We start from the raw sequence: 20785 nt of genomic DNA on the forward strand, positions 1-20785 counted from the left end.
CCACCTACTTTCCTGGGAGCTCTTGAGCTCTCCTAGGCTCCTCAAGATCGTCGGTTGACGGCTTGCCAGAACAACCCCCCCCCCCACCACTACCCCCTCCCCACCGGATCGTGGGTTGGCGGCCTGCCAGAACAACCCCCCACACCCCCTCCCCTCCCCACCGGATTGCTGATGGACGGTCTACCTCCCCCCACCCCCTTGCTCTCTATCCCTCTTCCTGCATCTTATCCCATCTCTCCCCCTATCCTTTTCCAAGCCCGGTGCAGTCTAGGCCTGTGAAGACTGTTTCGCCATGAGCCGGGGATCCGGCTGAAGATTTCTGCCTTTTAATAAGGCAGTTTTTTCTTACCACTGTAACTTTTGCTGCTTTGCTAAAGTGCTCATGATGGATAGGCCGGATCTTTGTAACATAGCAATAAGTATGGTCTTTTACCTGCTTTTTGTAACATAACAATGAGTAAGGTCTTTTTACCTGCTCTTTTGTAATGTTAACAGACAAAGAGTAAGGTATTTTACCTGCTTCTTGTAAAGTGTCTCGAGATAACACTTGTTATGAGTTGACGCTATACAAATAAAAGTTGATTGATTGATTGATTGATTGAAATATACTCGCTTAGATTTGAGTTTTTGCAGAGAATATGTCACATTATTACTACTTTAACTGACCTGTCCCTTTAAATGTGTCGAGTTATCAGGTCTGAACCAATCAGCACATGTTTGGGTTGCTTGGCAACAGTCTAGTTTAAAACGAGCCTCATTCAGATTCTTCTGACGTGTGTAAACATCGCTGTCTTTTCTCTCCTCGCCTCCATAATGCTAAACACAACAGCTGGACCACTTTACTGTTTTTAAAGTTTGATTGTTTGTAAATGTTGTGTATTTGTTTTATTTTTTGTATTGTAATGTTTTTTTTATATGCCCCGTGTTAAATAAACTAAACTAGGTAAGGACGTCTACCTGTGGATGTGATGACACACCATTTTGCTTCAAGCACCAAACCTTCTCAGATTAGGCCAACAGCACGTTTTTAAACATTTCTGAATGTGTTTGACATTAGTTTAACAAACCCAAGTCAAATTTGTCAGCCCGAGCGTTATGGGATTTTTGGGGCCAATATCGATAATGGAGAAGGAAAAAAAATCTGACACCGATATATTGGCAAATATCTTTCTTAGATCTATGAAATTAGTCGAAATAGATAAACAAGTTTACTGTGACGATCCCTAAAATGCAGTTCTCAAACACTCGTGGAAAAGATTTATAATGAAGACAAGATGGTAACTCAGCTGGAAAGTAACTGTTCATGTACGTTCACCACCGCGTTACACTCTGGAGTGATGAGGCTGGTTGTAATCCATACAGCGCCCTCTGCTGGTGGAAGAGAACTGCAAGTGTAAGACAATGAAACTCAGATGAAATAGTATTTGACTGGTGAATAAATCTAGTAATAAATGAGATGTCTACGATCAAATTAGCCGATAACGCTCTTCACATGATTGGCTAATATCGGCCTGTTGATAAATCGGTTGTTTCTCATCTTCACCATAGATGGTAAAACAGTCAGTGGCTGAATGACATCATATTATCACGTGAGCGTACAGACTCTCCAAACCTCGAGTGGAAATTCATTTTTTAGTTGTACCGTGGATCAAAGGTTTAAGAGGAGACCAGATACTGGATGTTGAGCTTCAGACATTTCACTCACCGTGAGCATCTTTAAGATTGAATTGTTGGGAAGAGCAGATGAGGACGGAGACGCCGACCTAACGGAGATGTGGAGTCAATTTAACTGCATTTTAAGAAATGAGGTACTCCAAGACAAAAAAATAATTTAAAGAGTAAAATGTAAAGAGAAGGACATTAAGAATCAAGCAGCAGAAACCAAGTGTAAAGGACATTTTTAATCAATTTTTATAAACCAACATATTTAATTTAGCAGCATAACCGGATGGTCTTGAGGTATATCTAAATCCATACTCTGAATTTTCGTCCCCATCCTCCCCTCAGACATTCATCCAGACAACACATTCACACAAACTCTGCACATACACACAGCCTGACACACTCATACTGGAGCGTTTGCTCTGTAGACAAAACACACACACACACACACATTGACAGACACACATTTTGAGTCCTGTTGCCTCAGTCTTGGACTGAGCAGAGCTGGCTCCCTCGTAGTGGCTTGTAAGGCAGGCACACTTAATGGTGCAGTTTTGGCTGTGAGGGGAAAAAAAAAAAAAAAAAAAAAAGAACATTTGAGTCAGTGCTTCCATTTTGACGACTGGTTTATAAATGAACTCAAATGTGAAATCAGCGGTGGAATAAAGAAACTGACCACACACTGGGTCAAAAAAGACAGACTGACAACATGAAAAGAAACAGAAACATACTGGACACTAAAGAAATCTGTGGAGTAACTTGGGCTTAAGCGTGGAACACACTACGAGATAATTGGGCAGATTTTGGACACGATCCCCCGCCCCCCTCCCTCAACCAACGTCTGCAAAGGCCCGACTATCTGAGGGATCCAAAGATTATCTTGCCAGATGTTCCTGTGGTGTGAGGTGTCTTAAGACGATCAGGGCCGCCCCGATTTGAAATCATAAACATTTAACAAATTCAGTATTTCTGATCAGTAATCCTGATGTGTGGGGGAGAACACTGAGGAAGGCCGAGCACGCACTCTGTGGAGCGTCATGAGGAACGGAACAATAGCCAATAAGGAAGCAAGCTGACTGAAGCAGGAAGCACAACAGACATCACCATGGCGACGACAGCAAACACAAAGAATATGGATGTCATATGTAGGACCAACTTGTTGTTTTGTTGAGTGTTTATACAACGTGTCCGGAAACTAAACCACAATCCAACTGAAGAGGACCAAAATGTTTAGCCGTTTGATAGCCATGTAGCTAAAGCTTGCTAATGCTATGCTAACAAAGCCAGCTAGACAACGAATAATATGCATGTGAGATCACTTTTTTTTTTTTTTTTTTTTAGGAGGACCACTCGACAAGCCCCTCTGGGTTTATTTGGCTCCTCCAGCACCATTTCTTTCAAAATGTTTGTTTTGTTAATTAACTAATCATTATGTACCGTCTGTTTTTTCATTGATCTATTATGTTTAGGTTTTTTTTGTGCAATAAATAAAAAAATTAAAATAAATGAGTGATGCACACCGGCCAGCAGCTGGTCAGGGAGGTTTACTGCAGGCGCTCTACATGTGGTTAATGAGCGTGCTGTGCGAGGATTAAAAGGGTGTGGTCGACCGCCTCAGGGATTCAGCCGCCAAAATGACTGTGACTCCGTCATTGTTCAAAATATTAAGTCAAGGACAGAAAACATTCGCTTTACTCGTCCTCTGGTATCAAAGCACCTCTAACAAAACTGAATCAATGTAATCTATGAGGACGGTTTGATCTGATTCTGATGTTTTATCGGCGCAGACTGAGTAGTGAGTGTCTATGAGTGATGGGCAGACGAGGAGCCAATCATGGATTCTCACAGAGAAAAGCTGCACACTTTAAACTCTTTGTCGTTTCTCTACCTCTAACTCACCTTCTGTGTGCCCAGTTTCTTCTCCACGCCCCCGGCCAGACCTCCACTCTTACTCTCCTTCCACGGGTAGAAGTTGGAGCGCGGGGTGGAGGAGGTGGCAGAGCTGGAGGAGGAGGACGAGGAGGGCAGGCGGTGCGCCGAGGGTTTGGAGGAGGGCGAGTGCTCCTCCATGCTGCCCCCCTTGCGTTTTTTCACCAGCCCCTGGTGCTCAAAGCTCCTCCCACCGCTCTGCCCATGCAGTCCTGAGTCCCCCACGCCGCTCCGGCTGTGGGAGTTGTTGGTGGCAGAGGAGGAGTCCGGGGACGCCGAATGTCCCAGAGGAGTGTGTGTTGTTCGTCTGTAAGTCCAGACCGCCTTGGCGGCCGGCGAGTGCGATTCTGAGGGGGAGGGCTGGGGGCGGGGTTTGCTGCTGGGGGAAAGAGTTCCATTGGTCTGTCCGTGTGGGAGGGGCGAGGAAATGGAGGGTTTGGAAGATGACGACGAAGAGGAGGAAGAAGCGGTGGAAGGAGGGCGGCCCCTGTCCTGGAGGAGTATGCAGTTCCTTTCGGGGCCTGAGTGCTCGCCTTCCTGCGACGGGGCTTTGCGTTTGCGGAGCGCGGCGGCGGCGGCTGCCTCCTCTCGAAGCTTCAGCGTCTGCTTGCTGGGACGTCCCACGGGGTTTTTGAGTCTCCCAGAACCCCCCTGACGCCCCGTCACAGGCTTACTGGGAGACCCCATATGGCCGCTAGTGATACTGCAGCCTCCGCCCCCCGAGTTCTCTGACGGTATGGCTGTCGGGGTTCTCCCTGGTCCACGATTGGAGGAGGAGGAGGATGCAGTTTTGAGAGAGGAGCTGATGTGACTTCCTGTTCGGATCTTTGAATGTAAGGAGGAAGCTGCAGAGGACGGGGACGACGACAAGGTGATGGTCTTGGCCGAGGGAGATGGCGATTGAAGGTCTGTGGCTTGAGGTATTTTCCTGCAGAAGAAAAAAAAACCCAATTCATTATTAAACAGACGGATCGCTGTTGACTTTAAACTTTAACATACATGATGATCCCGGTGTTCTAACATTTTTAAGGTAGGTGTTTTAACCCCAAAATAAGAAACAGATACAATTCAAATAAATAAGTCACACTCTCCTCCTATTGTCCTATCCAATGAAGGCAAAATTGAAAAAATAAATAAAATAAAATAATAAATAAAATAAAATAAAAATAAATAAAATAAAATGAAATAAAATGAAATAAAATGAAATAAATAAAATAAATAAAATAAATAAAATAAATAAAATAAATAAAATAAATAAAATAAATAAAGTGCTTTGAATCATCTCTTGTTTTATTTAAGCTAACATTGAGTTAACTATGGGCTGCAAAACAAAAAAGGAGTACATACAATATGTGTGAAAATATGAATATATCTGAAATACAGATCGCTGAGCATAATTATGTGTGAAGGATCAACTGATGACTAACCAGCCGCACTGCAGCACAGATTTCATAGTGACTCGGTTACTGCTTCCCTCTGATGCTCTGAGATTTCTTTCTAAGCTTGTCGTATAAAATGCAGTCAGGCGACATCAGCTGATTTTTATTTTCGTGTGAAATCAGTCTCCATCTCAGTGCCAACTTCTTACTCCTCGCCGCTGCTATTCTGGGCTGCAGGACTCACCATCTGCTTCATCCATCAGTGACTAAGCAAGCGAGATACACTCATGTTCATCTGCTAGTGTTACCAAGACGCAGCATCTGATCGAACCGACCCTCAGAAAATGACTGTGTGGGAAAAACCTACATGGAAACCTGAACCAAGTAGAAGGATGGGAAGGTTACACTTTCACTCATTATTTTATTCCCCTTCAACTGAAGCGAACGGAACAAAAAAAAACCAAAGCATTAACGAAAGAAAATATCTCTAAAAAGAGCGCCGTTTAAAGCCACAATGTTTACGACCCTGTGACGTTTCTCCCTCAATCTGAATGTCGAGGAGTCGTAATGGAGGGAGGATGTGATCCCCCCTCTGTACCATCTTCAGAGGTAGTAAAGAGGCGATCTAGGGGTGAGACTGGATCAGCAGGGGAAGTGCAGGGCTGTGTGTGTCTGTGTGTGTGTGTGTGTGTGTGTGCGCGCGCATGTCTGACTGTGGGTGTACGTGGAGCTCTTGCTGTAGCATGCTTCTGCAGCGATTAAACACAATGTGAAATCCCAGACTGGGACACCAATGTTACCCCGTCTCTGAATCAATATGAGTGTACAAAGACGTGATGACGGCTGAGCTTATATACGGCACTTCTGTGAATGAAAGCAGTCTAAAAAAATGCATAAAGTGCATTACAAATAAAATGTATTATTATTATTATTATTATAAAAAAGGTTTGAATCTGACACTACAGATTCTGGTGAGTGTCTTTTTGTCCTTGCAAAATTAATGTGCACCGTGAAGGCAGAGCAAAGCAAATGTGAATGACTTACTTTCACACTCACACCTGGAAAAAGTTATTGATCGGACCAGACTACTGTAACCTGCAGAAAATAAAAGCCCCCTCTTGCCTTCAGCGTGGCTTCTTACTGCTTTTTAACAGACGGTCCCAGAAGAATGAGATTTTACTGATCACATTTTGAGCAACATGACAGAAATGTTGACATTTAATGAGCCATTTTACTGTTTTTTTATACATAAGCTGTTTACTTTGCGTTACATTTTGCAATCCAAATTATTATTTACATGCTTGAAATAAAGATATAATTCTTTCAATCAAAGGGATCCATGCTTTTGGCAGTGACGCCCCGTTGCTTTAGGATGATTTGTCTGAAGACTAAAGACTTGGAGAATCAGTGCAGACTTTGAAATCTGTTTCTGTGGGTTTGAGTTTCTTACTTCCAAAGATGAGCGCTGATGTGCTGCTCCAGCATGCTGCTGAGCGCCGACCTCAGGTGATGAAGTCTCCTGTCAAACGTGAAGATGCCGTGACCCAACGCGTGGCTGCCAAACGAACACATCTGGAGGAAGAAACGACAAGTTAAGAACCTGTTACAACAGAGTGTCTCCTGTTGTTATCTGTAACGGTGGTGACTTCAAAGCAACTCAAATGTTTTGACAGATTTGCAGTTTGTTGTTTCTCGTTTCTTTCTGGTCTGTAGAATTCCTAAACGTTCTCCGTCATGATTTAACATAAACACTCTCTCACAGTTCATCCTGAAACCAAAGGTAGTGGAGGGATACAAAAATTTGAAAATGGAAGCAGGACCAACAAAAATCAGAGACAGAGCTGTCAGCAGCGGTCAGGTGTTGAAAGCTCGCTCTCTCGTTTTCCCTGCCGAGGACGTGCAGGAGGGCGCACACTCCGCTGAGCAGCTCTGCTTGCACAAACAGGATTTGTTACAATCATTCCTCACAAGCGAGTCACCTGTGTGCTCATCACAGGAGACAATGTCCTCAGTGTGTGACCAAACTTTCATAACCTAAACAAAAACTACATCTGACGATAAACACAGCGGGTGGATTGGGATTGTGTGTCGTACTGTTGATCTTTTTGCACATCAGGTAGTTAAACGAGATACTAGTTCCTCTTTGTCTGCCTTTTCTGTTGAACCACATGACCTGATATTTCGGCGGCACAACACAGACAGCATGAAAATTTGATACGTGTACTCTAAGCGGTTCTATCAGTTATTTTTAACCTCCTGGACATGAGCATCATGTTCTGCCATCAAGCCTCTGACCATGATTTACAACAGAGCAATTAAGATGGTAGACAGGAAGTCGATAAGGTCGCATCCTCGTCTTGTTTTAAAGAAGTTAAATAAGTTCACTTTTGATTTGCTTCTCTTAAAGTCATCCATAAATGTTTAGATCATCAGGCTCCTCAGGTGCTCAGTGACCTCGTCGCTCTGTAACACGTGGAGCGTCTAACAGAGACTGCAAGGTGATGTTTCGTAAATATTCACTCGGACAAAAAGCCTTTTCTGTTCAGGGGTCGATATGTGAAGTCCTTTAGCTGAAGAGCTCAAACTGGATCCAGACTGCCGCCGTTTAAAACTGAACCAGTTCTGAAAGAGGACTCCGTTTTCCTTTCTTTTACTGCATGCATTTCTGCAGATGAAACACTAAAAAAACATTTCTCTCCCCCCCCCCCTCCGCTGTTAAACTCTTGTGCATATTGCTCACCGCCAGCGGCCTCGGATGTGTAGCAGAAGACGAGAACTCGACGTGCTCCTCGGCTCCTTCTGCGTCGCTTTCGTCGCTGGAGATCCGCCCTTGGACGAGAGGCGAGGGGGATCGGAGGCTCCCCTCATCCTGCCGCTGATTCTCCTCCTCTGGGGTGCTCTCCGACGCAGCCGTGGACCGACTGTAACCCAAAAAATAATCAAGGTTTTTATACATAGAATACACATTAAATATGCAACTGCTCACTGGATCCTTCTCTCAGTATCATAAGTATTGGCGGTGCAATCCAAGGTCACTCACATCCAGGAACAGGGTCAAGTCAAGACCCTCAGCCCTACATGAACCTGCTCCATATCAACATTTATCCCTAATGCATCTTTTTGATATGATAATGCAGAAATAAAAGTGTCTCAAAAGACTCTCTGAAAAGCTAAAATATGAAAAACATTTTAAACATAAACGACGTGCAAACCTCGGACCCATCAATCATGAGTCACACTCTCTAACCAATCAGATGAAGCCTTAGCTGGCCGTTAGCTTTCCTCAGATTAATCAGTGATGATTAGTTATATGCATGGCTAGCGAGATGCTGAGGAAGGAGAAGTGAAAAGGAACAGCACTGCGGCTTCACAGATTATTTTGCATTCAGAAAAGAGGACTTGTATTAAACACGGGTAACGTATAAAACATGCAGCTGGTTATGGTCACTCGTCATCAGATGATAGTGCACATAAAAAGCTTTTTCTGCATACTGTGCAGAGCCTTAAATGTTAACCTAAAGATGTTGCTGTTTAGGATCTTCTGCAGACAAAAGGATGGCGTAGGACGAGTTATTGAGAGAACCACACACACAGGTCTGAAACTGACTGCAGCTATATTTGGTTATTATGTAACAGAACGCTTTGTATTTCTGGGGTTTAATAACGAGCAGAGTGGAGTCTGTGAATGCCGACAACTTGGTTTATTCTAGGCAGTCAAAGCGTGACAGTTCAACAACTACTTCAGTTCACTGTCAGGAAACACATCTGGAGGTAAAGTGAGGTACAAGATTCCACCAGCCTTGTTCATAATTGCTGCAGGACGAGTTAGTTTGTAACCGAGGAAAGATAATGTGAAGATGTAGAATGTCTAAAGAAAGCAGCTAGCATGCACGCTCATGCTTAAGTCTCACCGGGTTGTTTCAGTAAATCTCACTAACCTGAACGCGGGGAGGCTGGCCAGAGGTCTCCTGCAGTGTGGAGCCCCCGCCTGCTCCCGGGGGGCCTCGGGGCTGGGGGATCGTCCAGAGGAGGAGCCTCCATCCAGGGACTGGCCCCCTTTCTCACGGACCTTGGTCTTGAGTTCGGCCACCAGCTGGTCAAAGTTTTTACTGCGGCCCATCACCTTCCTGCGCTGGTGGATGGAGTGGATCTGCAGGGGGAATAAAAACTCCTTTACACTCTGCACATACAAATCAGCATGTCTAAAAAAAATATGAGAAATGTCACATGACCATGAATCTTAGATTGCATTGATTTTGAGGATATGAAGCGTTTGCTAAATTAATTGCAATAAACAAAATGACCAACGTAGGTGTAAATTGACCCTTTCTTTTGCAGAGTTTGCTTTTGTCAGATGATATATGGCTCTGGGATCGATGGCCATCTTTACCATAATCCCAGTGTAGCCACCAGTTGGCGTCAAACAACTTCAAGCCGAGGATTTCTTTCATGTGCACTGCGTCGTTCACAGTCGAGTCACCGGCTTAAGAAACTCCCTTTGTAGAGCAAAGTTATAATCGCCCCTTTCCAGATACGTCAGCGTGGCTTCCTTCAGTGTTGTCGTATCAACATAATAGTGTCGTTCTTTACGGTAAAACATGTTTTGGATGTGGACCTTATGTTTCTAATGAAGGGAGACTTCCTGGATGCTAGAGTAGCGGTCTGTTTTCCAAACTGCGAGGTGAATAAAGTCTCTGAACTGAACAAACATGACAGAACATCATGAGACAGATTCAGGTCCGTCCTCAAGAGAAGAAAACAACTTTTAAAATGTGTGTTTGTTGAATGGAGGTCGGCTCGATCATTTTCTGATGCGTTCCAGGAAGTTGGTAAATCTGAACACTAATCGGCTAACACTGAAACAGCAGACTAAAGCCGTAGTCGCTTATTTACTCCAGACAATTTCAGGAGGACACTCGACCTGACTTGAGGCAAGACATCACGTCGTCAAAAGAAGAAGGAGCTGAAGAAGCGGGGCGAAGCAGCACAGTCAGCTACACGACGCTATAATGAGAACAGGAAACATGCAGCAGCAGGTTGATTAGAGCACGGAGATGGTAGAGGTGGCGTGCAGACAGTCTATGGTCGTGCAGCGATCACAGGGAATAAACGTCACCCCCCCCCCGGCTCCAGGTGAATTCTCCTGATTATATCCTGCTGCGTTCTCACATCAGCTCACTCTGACTTTCTGCAGAATAAATACGAGGAGGCTGGAGGAGAAACTCCGGGTGAAGTCAGAGTTTGCGTTCACACATGCAGCTTTTCCTGCAGACTTCAGGATGTTTGTGCATGTGTGAAAGCATTAGAAATGTCAAGTGATTCTAGTAGGTTCAAACTAAAAGTCAAGAACCTGAATCACCAGGAGGGTAGGGTCTCTTTCATCAAGTTTCTCTTTCATCTTTTTTCATCTGATTAAAATGTTATCATCAATGTTAAAAAAAAAAAGGTTAGTATAGTATCCCTTCTGATGTTATCATTGAACTAATCCATCAATGTTACTGACTTGATGGCGTTTGTCCTTCCTTTAAGCAGGTGAAGGAGAAATGACAGCCGCCTGTTCACCTACAGGTCAGGTGTGAGATGAAGGTTGTTTTTTCCCGTCACTCCTGTCATTTCCTGTTTGAATGTCATCCTGCCTCTGCTCGGCTGGATGTGGCCTCTCGCACTCACTTCCTCCTTCACACAACAGCTTCCATATAAGGACAGTTCCCGTGCCGGGAGCCATTTGCAGCTCTCAGTATCAGTCAGAGCGGATCAGTACACCTCCTCTGATCTCACGTTTACTTTTCCTCCTGCTACAGAATAGACTCCATACTTAAGATGCTTTGAAATGGCACATTTTTAAACAATGCAATCTCTGTTATTTTATCAGTTTTTATGAACTTCAGTCATATTTTAACACAAAGCTGCAGCGACTGAAAGACACAGAGAGGAGTGGTGGTCTATTCAAATTCACAGGTCGACAAACACAGAGGATTCTCAAGTCCTTAAGGCGTCTCGTTAAGATGCAGAAGTTTAATTAATGTCTTCCATATGAACATTTATTTAACACGCTGAAGGGATGATCTACACTGAGCGAGTACGATGTTCAAGCAGGGAACAAATATGACTTCACTTCAACAAAACAAAAACTACTTTTATGAAAGATGAAGATGTAATTAGTGGAGACAGTCAGTGTTGTAGTCAAGACCACGCTAACCGAGACCAAGACAGACCAGAGACCAGAGGGCTCCAAGGCTGAGACATTTAGGGATCAAGACTGAGTCAAGACCAAGACCAAGACCAAGACCAAGACCAAGACCAAGACCAAGACATTTAGGGATGGAGACTGAGTAAAGACCAAGACAAAGATCAAGACAGGGAAAGACCAAGACATTTAGGGATGGAGACTGAGTCAAGACCAAGACCAAGACATTTAGGGATAGAGACTGAGTCAAGACCAAGACCAAGACATTTAGGGGTTGAGACAGAGTCAAGACCAAGACCAAGACAAGACCAAGACATTTAGGGATCGAGATCGAGTCAAGACCAAGACCCAGTAAGGGTAAATTAACGATGATCAGGGCACAGGTTGGGCGACCCCACTCAAAAAGAGTCTGGATTCTGTCCCTGGTTTTTAAACTAAGCGGCTCTGTCGATAAACAGAGGAGGCAACAAATGAAGGACAGGGACTCAACTTTAACCTGTCCGTCCATCTGTCCTTCAGAGACCTGACACTGCGTCTGCAGAGAGAGTCACTGCCTGGTTTCAAAACTGTAAAAGCATTTCCTACTGAGACTGACAAATCCTAGAAACACACACAGAAAAAGCAGAAGATAGTTCTCAAAGTTCCCGTCTGTGTTGATCATCTCTTAATCGTCCCAAAATCTCAAACAGACGGTTTCTGTTCAGACGAGTTTCATTAACAGGCGCTGTTCAGACTCTCTCTCACCCACCGATCATTTATCTCCCTCCCTCCTCTAGAACTATAAACCAATAGTATTCGATCACGATCATCAAAAATGCAGGAATTTTCTTTTGACAGAATCCAAACAGCAGATCTCAGGAGAGTGAGAGTGTTTGTTTTTTAACTTACATTGCATGTCAGGAGGCGAGTGCAGACCTTCTTCCTGTCCGGGTCGAGGACGCCGCAGTGTTTGTCCAAGTCACACTCCCGCTCTGAGGAGACACGGAGAGAATCTCATCAACAACAACAACAACAACACATGCAACAAGACTCAGAAACATTTCAGTATCGCTGCGCTCCCACACGAAGGCTTTCTCTTAAATATGAAGACTTTTGCATATTTCACACATGAATTTGTTATAAGAGAAGGTGTTTCATTTAGACTCTAACAACGCGTCCTAACAGCACGCGAGCGTTGGACGTTGCATTGTGCACGATCACACGTTTGCTGTTCACGCTGCATCAATTAAATATCAACCTCTCTGCTCTGAGAAATTCAGTTTTCTCTTCCAAACAGTTTGACGTCTAGTGCTTTTATTTTGAAGGTGGACAAAAGGAAGTGTGGTGCTTTGTATTGACGATCTGATGACTCAAACCACAGCACCCTAAAGGCTCGTCAATTTACGGCTCTCGGTGATCCAAAAAAAAGTTTTTCTCCGCTGTTGACACAAGTCAAAGCTCAACATTTCAAACGGGTGTGGATATTAAAAATGCACCGTTATCGCCACTTTGTAAAACAAGCTAACGAGCGCCGTTGAGTGAGAAAAGGCGAGCACCATTGCCCTGAAGAGCCCCCTCTTTCCTTCTCTGTCTACATCTGATTTCGTTGCCGACGCTCACTCGTGTCGTGTGCAGTTAGGACAGGCTGTAACTCCGCTGAGATTTTAGGAATTCATCAGCAAAGACAGTTAAAAGTTTCAGTCTTGATTTACACACAAACATCTTCTTTCAGGTCTGTTCTCTGCTGCTGTACTTGCATCCTTATCACAGCCTTTCATTTTCCTCAATCTTGCACCTCCTCGTGTCCCCTCTCTTAATAGTCTCCCTGCCCACGACCCCCGAAATCTATCTCAGCGCCCATGAACGCATCTCCAGGAGGAAAAGGAGCAAGAAGCAAAGCAGGATGTCTTTTTGGCCTCCATGACATGTGAATTCTATTGTACTTGTTCCCTTAACACATTGTCATGAACACTGTAATGATCACCTGACAGATCGTATAATTCAGCTGGAAGCTTTAAAAACAATGAACTGAAGAAGCAGCTGTGCCTCATTTCATGTTTAATTAACTCCTGGTCGACAACGACAGCTCTGTAGCAGAGATGTCGGATTTCCTAAGATGCCCGTTGCTTTGATTCCTCCGTCTCGTGTCTCTTCCTTCCCTCCTCCGCTTTTTCTCTCAGGTGGGAGGGACTGAGACACGAGGAGAGGAGAGGAGAGGAGAGGGGGAGAGGAGAAGAGAGGAGAGGAAGGGAGAGGAGAGGAGAAGAGAGGAGAAGAGAGGAGAGGAGGAGAGAGGAGAAGAGAGGAGAGGAGGAGAGGGGGGAGAGGAGAGGAGACGAGACAAGGAGGGGAGGAGAGGAGGAGAGGAGAGAAGGAGGGGAGGAGAGAAGAGAGGAGAGGAGAGGAGAGGGGGAGAGGAGAAGAGAGGAGAGGAAGGGAGAGGAGAGGAGAAGAGAGGAGGAGAGGAGAGGAGGAGAGGGGGGAGAGGAGAGGAGACGAGACAAGGAGGGGAGGAGAGGAGGAGAGGAGAGAAGGAGGGGAGGAGAGAAGAGAGGAGAGGAGAGGAGAGGGGAGAGAGGAGAAGAGAGGAGAGGAGAGAAGAGAGGGGGGAGAGGAGAAGAGAGGACACGAGAGGAGAGGAGGAGATGAGAGGAGGAGATGAGAGGAGAGGAGAGGAGAAGAGAGGAGAGAGGAGAGAAGAGAGGAGAGGAGAGGAGAGAGGAGAAGAGAGGACACGAGAGGAGAGGAGGAGAGGGGGGAGAGGAGAAGAGAGGAGAGGACACGAGAGGAGAGGAGAGGAGGAGAGGGGGGAGAAGAGAAGAGAGGAGAGGAAAGAGGAGAGAGGAGAAGAGAGGACACGAGAGGAGAGGAGGAGAGGGGGGAGAGGAGAAGAGAGGAGAGGACACGAGAGGAGAGGAGAGGAGGAGAGGGGGGAGAGGAGAAGAGAAGAGAGGAGAGGAGAGGAGGAGAGAGGAGAGGAGAAGGAGATGAGAGGAGAGAGAGGAGAGGAGAGGAGAGAGGAGAAGAGAGGACACAAGAGGAGAGGAGGAGAGGGGGGAGAGGACACGAGAGGAGAGGAGAGGAGGAGAGGGGGAGAGGAGAAGAGAGGAGGGGGGAGAGAAGAAGAGAGGAGAGGAGAGAAGGAGATGAGAGGAGAGAGAGGAGAGGAGAGGAGAGAAGGAGATGAGAGGTGGGAAGAGGGGGGAGATGAGAGGAGAGGAGAGCAGAGGAGAGGAGAGGAGGAGAGGGAGGAGAGGAGAGGAGGGAAGGAATCTGAAATCTAAAAACAGAGAAACGTGGAGATGCTACTCTGTGTTCAGATGTGATTCAGCTTTTGTGTCATTTGAATTCACTCACACAGCCGTCTCATCAACTTTCAAACAGCTGATTCTTTCTTTGTGGATTGTCGAGACAGTGTAGAATAAAGAAAGCTTGTTGCCATGACACCCTCAGGAGTTGGTAAATCCCGCCTCAGAGTGTCATAATGTTTCTCTTGTAAATGAGGAGAAGCTTCCTGGTTGTCAAAATGATCCATCCTTCATTGCAGTGGAAAACTCTAAAAAGGAGATCTATTCTGCTGATCCATATTTAAATATCATGTTAGGATGGTGGATGTCCGCACTAAACCTCAGCAGAGTTTTTTAAAACACAACATACACGTGGTTTTGCTGCCGCTCAGAACGAGATGTTACCAGAACTTGGCGAGAACCTGACGCCAGGTTCTGCTGAAGTATCAGAGCAAAGCAGGGAGTAAAGTTGTAGGACACGCCCACATAAGCAGCTCTTTCAAGGACACGCCCACCAGGAAGCTCACTCAAGTGTCACTGCGACTTTAAACAGAGCTGGCCAATCGGAGGACAGGCAAATTTGGGATTTTACAGACGGCAGTATCGGATAAATAAGGAGTTTTTTTTTTTAGCTACACATCTCACAACGCTGCTCAACAGACGTCCCAGACTGACGTCATTAAAGCTGAAGCTGAGTGTAATAGATCTCCTCTAAAAGATTGTGCGTCTATGACTTTTATTTTAGTTTCAGATTTTGCCATCGTTTGACTTTTTTCACGTCATTTCACATTTCTAAATTAAGGTGTTGTGACAGCCCTGTTTTCTTTCACAGCATGCCTCACCGAAGAGGCTCCTGATTGGCTCATCGTGATCCTCAAACGTACAAATGAGATAAATCAAAACTGGTCGGGTGCTAACCTCGCTTGTACTTACTGGAGGCCACTTTGTTGTAAGGTCGGGGGATGCGGTGGCTCTGACCAGCAGACGACAGAGGCGAGTCCTTCCTCGGGCCCTGTTGTGAAGGCGGTCGGTCGCTGGGCGCTGGTCTACCTGGCGGGGTTCCTCCGTGTGGCCAGGGCGGATCTCTGAGTGAGGGAGGCGGAGAGCTGATCGGAGGCTCCAGAGGTGGCGGCTGCTTGAATACTGACGACTCTGTGTGGCTGCTGTGAGAGGATTTCTCCAGCGGGGAATGTCTGAGTGATGAAAGAGAGAAAAGAAAATCATTTAACTTACAGGATGAAATTCAAATAATGGGAAAATAACATTATCTCACTATTATCTCATAGGCTGAAAGAGCTTTTCAAATGCATTCAGGGCAATTCTGATTACCAAACCTTTTACCTTTACTTTTGTTCTTAAGGCGATTATTTTTAAGAAGCTCGTCTCAGGATGACGAGAAAAGCTTTTTATACTTTCCAAAAACCAAGTGCATTAAACTTAATTCCATAAAATTGTCCTTCTGCATCATCCTCTCTGTCTTTTTCTATAACAAGTTTGATCACCTGTAGGTTCAGGTCAACACAAAACGACCCCCCCCCCCCCCCCGAGACACAGCAACATGTGGAGGCTTATGGTGCAAAGAAATAAACACTCCACAGATGTTTTACCTTGAAGTGCATGGCAAACTGATGCTGACAAACAAATGGGAATCAGTCAAATTAGCCGCCTGAATTTGGCTCCAATTTTAAGCAGTTTTTGTACGAGATCATGAAACAAAGACGCGGCTATTTATGGGCTACTTCTCGACTGCGAGGTCAGGAGTTTGCCGCTAGAGGTCAAGAAAAAAAGTCCAGCACATAATCCCCTCGTTAAGCTGCAAGTGTTGTTTTTATAATTTGGGTTTTTTGTGCCCATTAAAGTGTTAACAACTGAGCTTTAGAGATGATTGTAGGCAGATTTTGTTTAACCTTAGAAGAGAGGATGTTCTATATGCAAAGTTAACTAGACTCTAAAGTCTTAGCAGGAAAATAAAAACGGAACATTTCCAAACATGTTGAACAATTTGTTTTTCAGATGTTATAAAATCACTTCTACACCTTTCACACAAACATACACTAAAAGGCTTTTTAAATGGTGGCGAGATGAAGGAAGTGTTGACTTAATGCAACACAGGACTAGACTGGACTCTGGTCTTTGAGTCTCCTCTCCGGTGCATTTTCATACTTCTTTTCCTTATTCAATATTTTCTGGACTAACTCTGCGACAGATTTCATCATCTACAATGTTTACCAAATGTGTTCTGACAAGCTTACGTTTGTGCTCGCTACTGATAGAATTGATCTGTTGCTAAAATTCATTTCAGTCACACTTCCTCCTCCAAGTTTACGCAGGTGACCCGATGTCGTTATGAAGTCAAAGTTCCTGATCTTATTCTGACTTCTCTGAGGGCCGGGACTCACACAGACATTATCATTCAAAAACAAACTTGATAAATATTTACTCATGATGGTGACACTGGATGTTTGGATTAAATATTTGACATGAGGGGGGGAAACTCTGACTTCCTCAAGCTGCTCTGTCTGACCTCTGATATTTACAAGTATCCTGATGAACAGTTTACGATCTGTTGCATTAAGCTCGTGAGCTCAGTTAGAACCCGGACTGGAAGCTCTGGGCGACCCGCTGAGTGGAGCCCTTTATTCTGATAGCACAGGAAAAGGATGTGATCAAGTCCAAGGTGAACTGTCACAGCTAGCAGGAAGCAGCAGCTAAATAAGAGCGGGCAACTATATGAGAATCACCCACAGATGAAGACACAGGGAGGCCTTAAACCTGTCAAGAAATTCACCTCGCTACCATGACAACAACCTCAGTTTGTTCACTATTGAGCGTAGGCTTTCTGTGCTGGAGAAACACAAACTTAAAACCGTTTGAAACTGGCTGAAATAGGTTATTTATGTCCCTTCTTTCTTACCGTACTCCATCCTTGGAGCTCTTGGAGTGTCTGTACTGTGGTGGCGTGGAAGGCGAAGGTGGCGCGGCCCGCGGCTGCCCGACCCCCTGGCCGCGACTCTCCCAGGATGAAGCAGCAGAAGCAGCGGTGTTGGTCCCATGGGAAGGAGAGTGGCTGTGGTGGGGTCTCTGCTGGGGCTGCGGCGCAGGGGTGGGAGAGCGCAGGCGGGCGTACAGCTTGGACAGGGGGCCGTGCCGCCGCTCGCAGTGCTTCTCAAACGCCTGCGGCTTCACCACTTGGCCGCAGTGGCTGCACACCACCAGGTAGAAGTCGTCGTGGCCGGGGTAGAGCCCGAAGATGGACATGTCTGGAGGGGAGAGAGAGGGGAACGGAGGACGAGTGAGGAGAGGAAAGAGAGTGGAAAAACGTTTCTTTAAGGGGACGTCAGAGAAGATGCTACACTATAAAAAGTTTCTGTTTTTTCATTTCTACATGAAATTAAATGGTTGAACTTATAGCTGGACGCTTTATAAAGTACAGTTTAAATGCTTTCACACTGTCCGAGTGCGTTTCCATCCCTGTAACGGTGAATATTCGCCCGTCTATACGCCCAAAAAATACCACAAATAAAAAGAATGTGTGATCTCTGAAGCGAGTTTTTAGGGAAACACAATTCCTATTGTTGTCATGGTTGGGTCCGGCTTGTCTCCTCCAGCTGCGGTCAGACCTGGGTGGAGGCAAATTTTACCCTCAAACAAGTTTGGTCACAGGATAATTTGTGCACTTCGGGCCTTTGTGAGTCACAACCCACAAATAAGCATCCTCCAGGACATGAAAAATAAAATAAAAAAAGACCGAAAGCCTTCATGTCTTTGTTCTTGACGTCATCCAGATTTTTACAAAGCTCAAATCAGCAGGGATGATCAAGGTGTATTTCTCCAACAGAATAAGTTAGGAGAAGGAATGGGGGGGGGGGGGGGGGTGGATCGGTATAAATGTTTGGATGAAATAACTTAAATATTTCAATAGATGTAACATTAAGCTTTTTTTTATCCAGAGTCCCTGGAATAGCCAAAAAGGCAGCATGCATGTTTTTTTGGGACAGAACCAAATAATACAGACACATCATTTTAGGGGGGGGGGGGGTGTAACCTAACTGGGTCTGCATCAGTTGTGATGTGTAACGTGTGCACTGACAGCTACGTTGCTTTCACACTGCTTCAGTCCTCTTCCATCCACGACTGTGATGGTGGATCTTCTCTCCAGTTCATGAGCCTCTGTCCCTCACAGATTTGCAAACATTGTTTTGGTTGATTCGAGTCAGCTGACTTCTTCTTCTGCTTCTTCTTCTTCTTTTTTCTGAGTTGTCTGCTGGTGGGTTTCACACACGCCACACCCCTGTGCCGCCCTGTTGGACAGCTGCTGCTTTACACAGCCAGGCCTAGGTTCCCACCACCACCCAGCTTTTCAGCAGTAGTGCTTTTCACACCTGCACCAAAACTCATCAAGGGTTTTCAAGGTGATCTGCATGTGTGAACGCAAACAGCCGTCCCTCTGACCCCCCCCCCCCCGGGAACGGTGCAAATATTCTCTTTATAGCGGACTGGTTTGTCCACTTCTTCCTTGACGTCATATCTTGCCTCAGGAATTCTCTACACATTTCCAGTCGTGCACATGTGATTTGTTTGGTGAAGGAAAAGCAGATGCTCAAAGGGAAATATGCAAAAGCACCAAGGTTGTGCAGAATGTTTCGATACTCAAAGATACTTTTCGATTGCCATGTGTTAAAACGATACAATTTTTTTAAGGATCAAATAGTATGAAAGGAAAAAAATCAGGTTTGCAACACGTGGGCTGTGCAAACATTGGCCTTTTTTTTTGCGAGCATCACATCAGAGTTGAAAATTTGCGAGAACCCTGACGTGCACAGACACGAGTGTTCTCCCTTATTGTTTTAAATCAGAAGTGTCGTTCCCTCTGTCTGCTGAACGACGGCGTGCAGACTTACCCTCCTTACTGAGTGACATGGCCTCTGCAACCTTTTTGCCATTCTTGCTGCAGTCTTCCCCATCGGGCCCTGAAACATCACACACAACACACATGTTCAAAAAAAAACCTCAAAACCTATACAGGGGTCAAGTTTACCATCAGGACGGACCCCCCCCCCCCCCCCAACCCCCTAACATCACAGGCCCTTAAGCTGTGTTATGTAAAGGACTGATCTTGCAGGGCAACAACATGCTGCTGCTGTTGTGTTTCCAGTCACTTTCCACATAGTTTGCTGAGCACTAAGAAGATGTTGCACGGTGGAGGAGGGACTTTATCTGGTAGTTACGGACTTGGAGGGATGCCAGACAATGAGAGAGGACTTAAAGCTGGGGAGGGGTAAAGGAGGAGCACTTTTTAAGGCTCAGTGTCTTGAATAGGGGCGTTGATTAAAGGCGATGGCTGTAAAGAAGAGGAGCGTTAACATGAAGAACACAGAGTAACGTTAGTCGATATGAAAAGGCTGGGGCCAGCAGACTCCTCCTCCGTCACCGGTGTCTCCTCTCAATCCCCTCTGCTGCCAGCTTTAGCACGCTAACGCTCACTTGCCCAGACTGGCTTGCTTTATTGCCACCGAGCTAGCAGCTAGCCTAGCTCTCCACGGCAAGAAGTTGCTCACCCAGGCATCCTCCATACTAGCCTCCTTCCGCTGTGATGCCACCGCTGCCCGGCTGCTTTCACCCCGCAGTTTGCCTCCTGACCACAGCCGCTACACACACACTGCGCTCGGTTATATATCTTTATAAATACGTCAGGTGTTTGTTTTCTTTTTAAAATCAAAGACAGGGTGTGCAGTGGGACCTGGAAGAGAGAGAGAGAGCAACATGTTACCCACCCAGCGCTAGGACCCGGCAGGGTCTTTGTTTGGGTAACATGGTTAGCTCAGTCCTCCGTTTCCACGGAAATAAACCCCGGTGTTTTTGATTAAAAGGCTTCGTGGCTGCCGGTGTTTGCGTCAGTGTGCTCTCTTACCATCCGCCGCCGCCACACCGGCCCACTCGGCCCAGGCAGTCCAGCTTTGACCCACGAAATCATCGAGGCTAGGCACCCGCCGATCAAGAGCAGCCATTACTTTTACTGCGCGTTCACGCACCGCCATCATCACTGCGCGGGAAGCAGCTTACGTCATATTGCGCGCTCTCGACGGGATAGGAACTTCCTGCGTGCGCGTGCTTGGGACACCCACACACCAAAGAATAGAAATAGAATAGAATAGAATAGAAATAGAATAGAAAATAATAGAATAGAATAGAAATAGAATAGAATAGAACAGAATAGCATAGAATAGAATAGAATAGAATAGAATAGAAAAGAAAATAATACAATACAATAGAAAATAATAGAATAGAATAATAATAATAAAGTTTATTTATAAAGCAGTTAACAAAACCAACATCACAAAGTGCTTTACAGAAAAAATTAA

The 20785-nt window shown here is 45.4% G+C and overlaps 1 protein-coding gene across 3 annotated transcripts; it reads right to left on the reverse strand.

The window, feature by feature from the left end:
• Positions 1-1886: 1886 nt before the first annotated feature.
• On the reverse strand, positions 1887-20493 carry atxn7l2a (ataxin 7-like 2a). Of its 3 annotated transcripts, none has more exons than XM_061041535.1 (10): positions 20335-20493; positions 19325-19393; positions 17338-17683; positions 15357-15616; positions 12046-12128; positions 8909-9120; positions 7711-7891; positions 6421-6542; positions 3562-4519; positions 1887-2220 (listed from the first exon to the last, which is right to left on the reverse strand). In XM_061041535.1, the coding sequence occupies exons 1-10, from the start codon at positions 20462-20464 to the stop codon at positions 2203-2205; spliced, it is 2379 nt and encodes a 792-aa protein (XP_060897518.1). In that variant the 5' UTR covers positions 20465-20493; the 3' UTR covers positions 1887-2202. The 3 variants fall into 3 exon arrangements, with proteins under 3 accessions (XP_060897518.1, XP_060897517.1, XP_060897519.1); XM_061041534.1 differs by having other exon boundaries at positions 15342-15616; XM_061041536.1 differs by lacking the exon at positions 20335-20493 and adding an exon at positions 19982-20297 and having other exon boundaries at positions 15342-15616.
• Between the last annotated feature and the right edge of the window lie 292 nt (positions 20494-20785).

Source organism: Labrus mixtus, chromosome 7 (genome assembly GCF_963584025.1).
Source record: "Labrus mixtus chromosome 7, fLabMix1.1, whole genome shotgun sequence".
Lineage (NCBI taxonomy): Eukaryota > Metazoa > Chordata > Actinopteri > Labriformes > Labridae > Labrus > Labrus mixtus.